General features: G+C 39.3%; 1 protein-coding gene across 1 annotated transcript; it reads right to left on the bottom strand.

The window, feature by feature from the left end:
• Positions 1–605: 605 nt before the first annotated feature.
• LOC115744795 (G2/mitotic-specific cyclin-2-like) lies at positions 606–4,373 on the bottom strand. The gene is made up of 11 exons (XM_030680144.2): positions 4,178–4,373; positions 3,916–4,051; positions 3,736–3,795; positions 3,375–3,420; positions 2,925–3,077; positions 2,626–2,772; positions 2,085–2,174; positions 1,754–1,975; positions 1,533–1,631; positions 1,201–1,379; positions 606–1,074 (listed from the first exon to the last, which is right to left on the bottom strand). Exons 1-11 carry the CDS (start codon positions 4,230–4,232, stop codon positions 924–926), a joined length of 1,338 nt encoding a protein of 445 aa, XP_030536004.1. The 5' UTR covers positions 4,233–4,373; the 3' UTR covers positions 606–923.
• Between the last annotated feature and the right edge of the window lie 6,612 nt (positions 4,374–10,985).

Here is a 10,985-nt window from a genome sequence, read left to right as displayed (position 1 = left end):
TCTAAGTTAAGGTATCACGATTTATTAATTGATGTATCGAGTTTTGGTATTCTCATCTCAATAGTTGGATCATGTTGTCATCGGTTCGAGTAACTTGAAACACAAAAGTCTTTTGTGATGGTTTCAGCTTATTTCTCGTGCACCTTAAAAGCTTGGCAAAGTACATTGGCACTTGTACCCATCTCCATATCACTATTTAAGTCCATCTAAGTTAAGATAACGTTTTGACAAAAAAAAAAAGATTAAGATAATGTGATTTATTAATTGATTTGTGAGTTTTGGTGTTCTGATCCGAATAGTTGGATCATGTTGGCTTCGGTTGATTTATTGTGTAGCTAAGAGCTTGGGCAAAGTACATTGACATTTGCACCCATCTCAATATCACTATTGATTTCTATCTAATTCAAGATAACGAGATTTATCAATTGATGTTCTCATCTAAATAATTGAATAATGTTGGCATCGGTTCAAGTAACTCATTTCAATATCATTATTGATTTCTATCTAATTTAAGATAACGCGATTTATCAATTGATGTTCTTATCCGAATAGTTAGATAATATTGTTATCGATTCAAGTAGCTCATCTATGCAACGGTTATCATATATGCGAGAAATGAGTTCACACAAGGGAAAGATAACGCGATTTTGGGACATATTATTTCGAATCAGTATCCATTTGTCGTTACAACAAAAGACAAGAACTACAATTTGAAAGGAAAAGCATTAGTCTATCGTAGATATTGGAAACAATTGGCTGTAAGAGACGTGACCGAGGGTTAGGCTTAAAATCTAGAATTTTCTCCTTTTTTACCAATTTCCAAGCGCAACCCCAAGTTGCCGAAATTTATTTTTCACCCAATTTTTCTCGGTGAAGAAAAGGTCAGTATGTAGAAGCAGAAGAAGCTGTACACTGGGCTCCTGCTATGGATTCTTCATCTCCCCTAACAGAAAGTTAGCAGGTTCATATTTTGATGTGTGACCAAATTTTGAAGTACAGTACTTTCTATGTACTCCTGTGAGCTTCCCTGTTGCTGCTTTTTGATGGAAGCCCACCATCATCCGCGCACATTCTCTGCGTTAAAGTGGGGGAAATTTGACATAGGTGGGTCAAGATGGATTGCCCCAAGAAGTTGGTGAAGTGAAAATGGCAAAGAAAGAAAGGAAAATCACTGAGAAAAGAATCGAAGACACCACTTACAGGAGCTGGGCTTCTGTGTAGTTGCTGTGCCATTCACAGGTCTTAGTCCACTGTCTAAAACCATAGAGGGTGCACTGAGCCGTGAAGACCGCGGCGGCGGCTAGAAGAGATGGCGGGAACTTGAGCATCTCGCACTCCACTAGTGAGAGCTCAATCAAGAAGAAGGATAGCACCTCAAGCTGTTCATTTAAAATGCAGTCCATTAAGAAGACTTGACTTAATGAAGCTGTTCATTTTATAGGACACTCGCTTAAGAGGACTGGTTCTCGCAAAAATGTTCAATTTTCTTGCGACGTGTAAATCTTTCCTGGAAATGATGAATTGCGCCTAACCTTTTTATCAGACTCAGCAGCCTTGAGAAACCGTCGAATGAAAACATATGGTGTAGGCAGTGACATGTTGAACTGCAGTGAGTTGAGCATCAAACTTTCCTGGAAATGAATAACAACGTGCCGTCAATTCTCTAGGATCATTAAGTTTCCTTAATTAGATAAGGAATGGAATTTCGGTTACTGTCGAATACGGAATGTTTTCAAGATTTTGATTAGCACACCATTTCGAGAACTTCCTTTCTGGTGTAGGCCTTGTCTGATATGAGAATCAAGTCTCCAACGACAGGAACAGAGACTTCTTCATACTTGCATGCCAATAACATGGCCACCAACCCCACCAACTGGAGCTTCTTTCTCACCACAGATTGCCGAGCCAAGAATCTGTCTATGAGATTGACCGTGAGGAACAAAGTCTCGTGCATGAGACCGAATTTGTCATGCACCTGTTCCAGATTGATCAAATACACAACTAGTTAGGAAACATCGCTATTAAATCGAAAGAAATAGAAAATAATCGGTAATTTGACTATGGGAAAATTTGTTGAGTTATACCTCTATAAGCCAGTCAATGAGAATGGCCCTCATCTTCTCATTAATGTCAGCTTGCTGTCCCATGTAGTTTGCAGACACACAGCTACAATTCTGCATAAAGTGAGAGTTAAGTGGTCAAAAATAGAATTATATAATTACCCTTTTGAGAAAACAGTAATTAATCAATTCTATAAATGAGATAATTAGAGTTAGAATACTGGGAGTGACTTGAAACTCTGAATCAAAAAGATTTTTTTTTTTTTTTTTAAATTTCGGGAATAACTAAGCATGGGAAGTTAAAATCCTTAGAGAACATGATGGTTTTTCCATGAGAATACTATGGACCTGTCTTGAGTTTATTGGGATGCATCCTAGTTTGGAAAGCTGACAACCAATCAAAATAACTACTTTACATTAAATGGAGACAAAAATAGAAACATTTAAATGGTTGGCCATGCATGCATTAAAATCTGAGAAATGGGACCAAGTGCAGCTAATTTCCCTTTTTATATTTCCCCTTTTGTTCCATTTCGTGGAGAATACTTAGAGAGTAATTAATTACCTCCATTCTCCTATAGTGAGCATAAATGTCTTCAATGTAGTCCACCACTGCAAGTGGGTTCTTCTTATCTCTGCCATCAATGTCCATAATTGGCTCTTCTTCTTCGTCTTCTTCTTCTTCCACTATATCTTCCATTTCCACTTCCGCCTAATGATTAGTTAATAGCAAAAAATCGAGACACAAATTAATTAAATCGAAAGTTTATTATGGATCTCATCTGCCAAATCAGTTGGAAAAATTCATGATTAAATTAAGGGAAAATACTGTAGCTGAAAATTTGAGAGGGGGGAGAAACGCACCATGTGATCATCCAATCTTGATTCTGGGATTTCCAAAAACATAGGGACTGGTTGATTTTCTAAGGATGCTTGACATTCCTCCACGTCCACAAATATGCAATCTCCAAATTCATTTCTCTCCTGAGCGGCCGTTCTTGGCTTCTTAGCTTCCTCCTGTTAATCAAGCAGTGTCTGATCAGTGATTCTATACCACCATATTTTCCATCCTTTTCCCCACTCTAAATTCATTGAATAATTGGATAGTTGACCATAAAAGGAAAATAGAGGATCTATTAAGAACGTCATGTACAATTTTGTGGTAGGATTAGCACCGGATGCATACCTACGGTCTAAGTACAAGGAAAGTTGGTGAATACACACAAGAGAAGCACATACATATCCATGCTGTCGAGCCGTCAACAAAAAATAATAATCTGAAATAAAGTAATAAGATTGAGAAAGAGTGCAAACCTCGGGGCAATGTTGCTGCGTGCTCGCCGTTTGTGCCGCGAACTTCCTATATATTGACATGTTTTAATCCATCAAAATGCATATATGTGCGTGCACTTACTCATGAATCACGACCATAATGCGTTTGTTCAAATTTTCAGCTGGCTAGTTTCCTAAGGGATCCACTTTGCATACAAGCATCCTCGCACACTTTGACTTTTGACAGTCTGTGCTGGAGGATCTAAGTTTGAAAATTTGAAATTTCAATGTCGCCCTTTCTCTTTCTTTTCCCTTTTCAGACATCAACCAGACAAAAAAGGAAGAGTTGCGAAAACAAGAAAAGGGTCAAGCTCGCTCAAAGTCTCGAAGAAAAAAGTCTAACCTTGTGACTGGTCTGTGAACTGGATCCACCTGATCATCCTTCCCGCACACTGCATCTCTTCTGCAAATTTCGAGCCATAAAAAAACCAGCTTTAACGCATGGTCACAATCTAAATTACAAGATAATTAATATTCGTTATCTTCTCTTTGGGTACTGTTTCGAATAAATTGCAATAATTACTTGGAGTGGCCTCTCTTGTTGACGACATGACATGGGTAAGCATGATCTCCAACTAAATTCTGGTTAATCACGCTTAACGCCCTCCTGGTTTGCCTGATCTCCTGCCCAAATTTCCTGCCTCCAATCTTCAACCCTCCTAATCGATTGACAGTCGTTGAACAGACGATATCAGATCCGGGAGGAGAAGAAATGCTAGCCCAGATTGAATCAGGAAATTCGAAACTGCACGAGAATGAAACCCGAACAAGAACTGTCTATTTACCTTGAAGATCTGTGGGTTTGCTCAGAGCAGCATTGTTCTCACCAGATAAACCCATTTTCTTTTTGCCAATTTATCTGGAAGAAGAACAATTAACTCCCGAAAACACAAACTCTCTCTCTCTCTCTCTCAAACACCCACCACCCAGAGTCCTAGAGAGAGAGAGTGGGTCGACTCTTTGATCTCACGAGCAAGAGAGAGAGAGAGAGAAAATAAAGGGCTCGAGATGTCTGAAGAAGGAGGAGGAGGAGGAGGTCGCTCTTTTTTTGTTTTTTTTTCGAACGCAACGGCTAGTGAAGCGAGACCGTTGGATCGTGCCGATTCGCGACGACTTTCTTTTGGGGGTTTTTTCTTTTTTGGTCCGAACAACGGTCACTTGCGCTGTCATGCGGCGTGCCGCACCTGATTTCAAATTTCTCATTTCCCATGTTTTTTCCAATTGTCTTTTATGGGCTTTTCCATGATCGGATGCGACGGTTTGATGATCCTTGCGGCACGTCGGACCGGACTGGAATGTGCTCCTACGCTCCACTCCACTCGCACGTGTCGATGTGGACAAATAGGACATCGCCGCATGGACGATGTCTGCGAAGAATGTGGGGCCCATTCTTTGAACTTTTTTTTTTTTTGAGCCGGCAATTTTTTGATTGCGCTGAAGTTGGACAGGATTGCCAGTTCGTTTTTTGTTCAGAAATCTCGAAGACGAGAGACGGATTTAATTTCCCAATAATGGTTTGTCCTCTCATTTGACAATAGTCATTTAGGAAATATCTGATTTCCTCATTAATTAAACTTCCCAAGAGGAACCTCCCAAAAATTGCACTTTGGAGGAGGATAAGATCTAAATTGACAGCATTCAACTCGCAAATTCAGTTCATGGCCAGCCACTAAATTCGAATTTGAGTTGGGCAGTAAAACGTACTTAATATGCTGCACAAAATCCCTCTCGCTCTGGTAAATGTGATCGGTCTGAATCGTGCATAATGTCATATGTTTCGTAAAGTAATTAAATAGTTCTTTCACGAAGATGGAGTATAAAGATGCAATAGAAGGAAAGTGGAAATTGTGTTAACTGGCGCGACCAAAAGTGACATGGTCGATGAGCTCTAATCCTAATTGGTAAAACCGTAATGTGTAGATATTTGGTTTAGTTGATATATATATATAGTCAACGGTAAACCCAATCATAATGAGTGTAGATATCTTTCTACATAAGGTACTTTAATGTCTCAATTATCTTCATATACTTTATGGCAATATTTGGTGAATCGGATAAAATATGGATGTAACAACCTCATCCCACATCGCATAGCTGCAACAGAGGCTATCCCCATTGGTGCGATCGCAAATGGTGGCCACCGCGGCGACGGCGGTCGATCGCCGTGGTGGTTGTTGCAATAGAATAGATTCTTTTTCTATTTTGCTTTTTCGATTTTTGAATGAAATTTTTCCAAAATGAAAAATAAAACACATAATGAGTTTTTCTGTCGCCTAGGGCATTTTTATCTCATTTAATTCGATCACATCTCTGTTTGTGTTTTGACAGCCAAACGCAAAATGCCGCGGATGCGGATATCGGAATATCATCCTCGGAGCCGAAATGGGAGCATAAGGCTATCATGACAATGGTGTTTGCACATCTTAAGTTCCATGGCTTTAAATGGTTACGTTAAACACGAAACAGCAATCCCAAAATTCTTTGTTTTGGACAAAAAAAAAAGAAAAAAAAAAGATGGGATCATCGTACTATTGTAATTTATATCCCTAAAGGAAAATGCTGGCAAAGAGAGCATAGTACACACTACACAGGCACATGTATGTTTGACAAGAATGGGAGCGCATGTATGTGCTATGTGAGTGACCAGGCAAAGATGGGGGAAGATTCCTAGATTCAAAGCTGAGGATAAACGTGTCTCTGACAGAAAGAAGACCGTTTAATCGTGTCTGGATTTGAAAAAGAATAACTTATAATAACTAATTAACTATGATAATAACAATGAGTGGTGGTACTATCACCGTGGTACATCCAAGTCCGAATTAGGTTAGGTCACCGATTCGGTCTTCGAATCGCACATTTCAGCCCGTTCCCGACTTGCCCCGCTCTCGAGTTCCGCCCTTCTTCCCGACTTAAGTAGTACTTCACTCGTGCAGTGGGTGTACGTTGCAACGTCCGGTGGTTCCTCCGTTTCTTTAGATGTTCACGAAGTGAAGAAATCAAAAAGGTATCATGCAAATGAATGGGGGAAAAGTACCAAAAAATTTAATCACGCACCTTTCAATTGGATCAATTTAGTCTTAAACATATTCATGTTGAAACCAATTCAGTACATCCGAGTGATTTAGGCAAGATATCACTAAAATGGATACTGACTATCTTACATAGCAAAGCCAACGCTAGCATAGATATTTCTATATATTTACTATTTTTTTTCCTTTCTTTTTTTTCTTCCCCTATTCTTTTGATGGCCAGCCACGGGCCATGGCCGACGAGGGTCGGCCTCGGCGGCACTTGCCATTGCCCAAGCGTGGCTAGAGGTGTGTAACCGGATCGAGTTTACCCGGAAGATGGATTGAACTACCCAAAAAATAGGTCCGGGAACCGGTTCTTAATTTTGGGCACCGGTCGTGACTGGGTCGGTTCCCATTTTCAAGGACCTAAGAACCTAACCGGTTTTGGAATCGATTTTTAGCTACTATTAAAAAAAAAAAAACATAGTCCGCTCGCCTCTCCTTCTCTGTTTTTTATGGATTGTAATTTTTATTGCTCATATTAGGGGCGGTTGTTTTTTTTGCAAATAGTGAGTTTCATTATTCATCTTTTACTTTGAATCGTTTCATTGCTACTCATATTATTTTGTTGGAAAAAATTAAATCAAAAAATAAAATAAAATAAAATCAGGTTCTTGGGTAGACCTTGAAACTAGACCCAAAAAACATGGTTGGCTCCAAAATAGATTCTAGGAGAAATATGATAGATTTCAGATTCCAAAAATTTGAAATTGGTTATAACAAGGTCGGTTTCGGGGTTTAGGTTCCAACTCGACCCATGCTCACCCCTTAGCACGGCACAACAAGGCCGACCCTCACATGTGACCAATCGACCGACAGCAAAAATAAAAAGGTAAGAACAAAAAAAGAAAGGAAAAAGATAATGAAAATATCCACATCAGCATCAATCGTGCCATGTGGGACGGCCGGAGTCCACGTTAGTGATTTCCAACCAAAATTGATAGGATGAACAAAATTAATACTAAAGTGAAGAGGCTTAGTACTAAATTAATTCAATTGAAATATTTAGGACTGAATTAGTACAAATTCGATAAATTCGTGACTTTTTTTTTTTACTTTTCCCGAATGAATCGATATTTTGATTCGACTTTACATGATCGGAGCAATAGCATGTGGCGCCGGATCATATAATGGATTCGAGCTGTTGAATCTAGCGGATCCCCTGTCAAGCCCACGTCTCTAAAGGCTCAAATCACTTCGTCTATGATTGACTAAGCCTAAGATTTTTCTTTGAATTGCGCCTCTCTCATTCGACATAATCTAAACTAATATTGCAAGTTATAGCAACTAGGTTAAAAAAAAAAAAAAGGGATAATCTTCGCGCACAGACTTTACACATTTTAAGAGGCATTTTGTCAAATCTTCTCGGCAGAGACTGGGCTAAAACTCTTTTCCTTGAAACCTCATCGAAAGCGTGAGAGATGAATAAGCAAAATTTGCTTCAACGAAAGCATCCAATCTGCTATTTATAATCTCTCAACCGGCTTGTCGGGTTTCCGCTTATTTGAATGCTTCAGAAAGTCTTAAGCAGCCATATTCGCACGTCGGACATGTTCGTTAATTCTTTCATTCTTGAGAGATGCACAAAATAAACACTTTTGCGGCCAAAAGAATGGAAATGTCAAAGTTCAGAAACAATCACACATGATCTCCGTTGCTTCGAGTTGCTATTCCTTTGACTATTGTGGACTTGTAATCCTACTCGATTTTTCAGTTACTGGCAAGTAGCAATGGATATGGGTAGTCACATTGCAGAAATCATTCACGTTTGCTTGGTTTTTGTGAATGTCTATGTCGAGGCGCTGCGGTATATGTAGAAAGTACGTTCTTCTCTCACTTCTCTCGAACTTGAAAGTTTGTCTTCCATACCTTCATGACCTATTAACCTTCGAGTTACTCGACATGTATACATCCTTTCCTTAGAGATAATCATCTAATGAACAGTGAAGGGTTTTGTTAGCAATCAACGTGCAATTACTAGGCTAAAGCATGCCAAATGAGTACGAACCTTAATGAACGAGCAAAGTGATCACTCGAATCATGTGAGTCCATCTCACAAACGGCGTACGTTAGATCAAGTGCGTCCCATGGAACGGGTGCAATTAAGGATTTTTTTTTTTCCCAAATGAACCTTGTAATATGAAGTGGCTGCTCCTTTTGATCCTGACCCTTGTTGTAGCTGTGGCTCGGCCTTGGTGGCTTTCAACTTTAGCTATAGGAAACTTTAGTCTTTGGGGTTGTGATTTTTGAAGTCATTATCTCTGGGACTTTCACTGAAATGGTCATAAACTTATATTATATCTCAGCATTCATAAGAAAATAATGAATCCACTGATCTATCATGAACCCAATGGCATCCACAACATTTAGAAATCATTTGAATCCTATATAGCTAAAAACCAGTCGGGACACAGTTCGGATATCCAAATTTCAGTTAATTATACTGTATAGATACCAGGTAATGGAATTGAGAAAGTCCATGGAACAAGTTGAAGAATTTCCCATTCTAAGAAGGTTTGGCTCATCTCAGGTCAAATGCTTGATCTCTTGATTTTTGGAACTTCCAAATCATCTAATGTACTTATAGTAGTGTTCATTTTGATTCTATTGGTACTTGAAAATGTTTAGAGCAGAAGTTGAGGGTCGTAGTTCATTCAAAATTGAAGAACTCCAAATTCTAAGAAAGTTTGGCTCCTCTTGGGTCGAATAGCTGTTCTCTTGGCTTTTGGAGCTTCCAAATCATCTAATTGACTTATAATATTAATCATTTTGACTCTATTAGTACTTGGGAAGTCTAAATCACAAGTCGAGGCCCATAGTTTATTGAAAAATGAAGAGCGGGTCGAATGCTTGATATATTGATTTTTGGAGCTTTCGGATCATTTAATTTTCTTATAATTTTATTTATTTCTATTAGTATTTAGGAAATATAAAGCACATTTTATTCAAAAATGCAAAAATTCTCATTCTAAGATAGCTGGCTCCTTTTAGGTTAAATGCTTGATCTCTTGATTTTGGGATCTATATTTTTGAGAAATACTTAGAGAATGATGCCGACTATGTGGTCAGGAGAGTACCGATCAGGCAATCACTTCCCACAAAGTGATGGTACCTTCCTCTACGTATTTCTCTAAAATTTTGTCCAAGCAATTATAAAGCGAGGTCCTATCAAACTGTCAAGAATTTCGGGGAGAATTCAATTGACAAAAAAAAAATATTAAGGAATGTCCCTAGACACTTGTTTTTTTTTTTTTTTGTCGAATCTCTAGACACTTGTTAAGAGGTAAGGCTTAGCAGCAGGCAATAGTGTTAATTCTGCTGCTAGGACACGTGTCCCTCGTTGATGGATTTTATAATTACCAAAGTGCGAACTTAATTGAAAGGTGAAATTTGAGAGAAGAAACTCCAAAAAACCCTCCATGGAAAAAGAAGGAAAAAAGAAAGAGAAAAACAGCCAACAAAGCACCGCGGGCCTCCCCTCTCTCTTCTCTCTTTCGCTGTCTCCTCATTGACCCGCCCGGCAATCACCGACACTCGCCACCTCGGTCTTGATAAGTGCTATCAAAATGTGTCACAAACTCATATTTTGTTGTTATAACAGGTTAGATATGGGTCACATGAAATGAGTTGTATGGGTTGTCAACGGTTCAAAAGACAAAAGCCTAGAAAAGAAAATGGATTTTGTTGGGTCTATTGTGGATCCACTTTCAACACAAAATGCTAGAGTTACCTAAAATAAGTCTCATTGTTCGCTCCTCTTCTCTTCTTTTCTCTCTCTTCCATGCGACCGCTCCAGACAATCTCCGTTGTTGGCTAGCACTCTCCCTCCTCTTTGTCCTTACTGATCGACGTCACCGCCGCCCTCAAGCTCGGGGCTCTTGCGACAGCTGTTGCTGTCGTCGGAGTTGCTGCCAAGCCTGCCGGTGTTGCCACCACTCAGCAAAGCGCAGGGAGCACTAAAATTGGAATTCTTCGTAGCACGAAGAGAAACGAAGACCAAGGCAAAATGATGGGGAGAGAAACTTGTAGCACGTGTAATATATTCGTGGAGAGCGAGAGTGCACATAAAGTGTTCGACGAAAGACGAGCACAAATAATATAACACGGGGTTCATAATTCTACTTTTTCTCTCTCTCTCTCTCGCTCGCTCGCTCGCTCGCTCTGAGTGTGGCAAGCCGAAGAGACCCAACACTGCCTGCAAGAACCCTTTTTGCGGGGGATTGATTCAGGTATTCAGATAATGAGGAAGCAGGTCAAAGCTATGTCTTTTGGATGGTACCAAGTTCGCAGAGACCGAGGAAAAAAAAAAGAGAGGCAAGAAGAGATCCAGCATAGAAAATATTTCTATTAATTAATTATTTTACAAGATACAAACGATTGTTTTTGAAAAATTAGTTCTTAAATTATTTATTTTTCGTGAAACAAATGGAGCCTAAATGACAAATGCAATCCCCGAGTCTTGGTTCAAAGTTCAATTAATCGTTTTTGTTCCCATTAAGGGCCAATTAATTAGCTTGATCAA

This window comes from Rhodamnia argentea, chromosome 8 (assembly GCF_020921035.1).
Source record: "Rhodamnia argentea isolate NSW1041297 chromosome 8, ASM2092103v1, whole genome shotgun sequence".
NCBI lineage: Eukaryota > Viridiplantae > Streptophyta > Magnoliopsida > Myrtales > Myrtaceae > Rhodamnia > Rhodamnia argentea.
The sequence above is the reverse complement of the archived record's forward strand: the minus strand, read 5'-3'. Positions and strand labels throughout refer to the sequence as shown.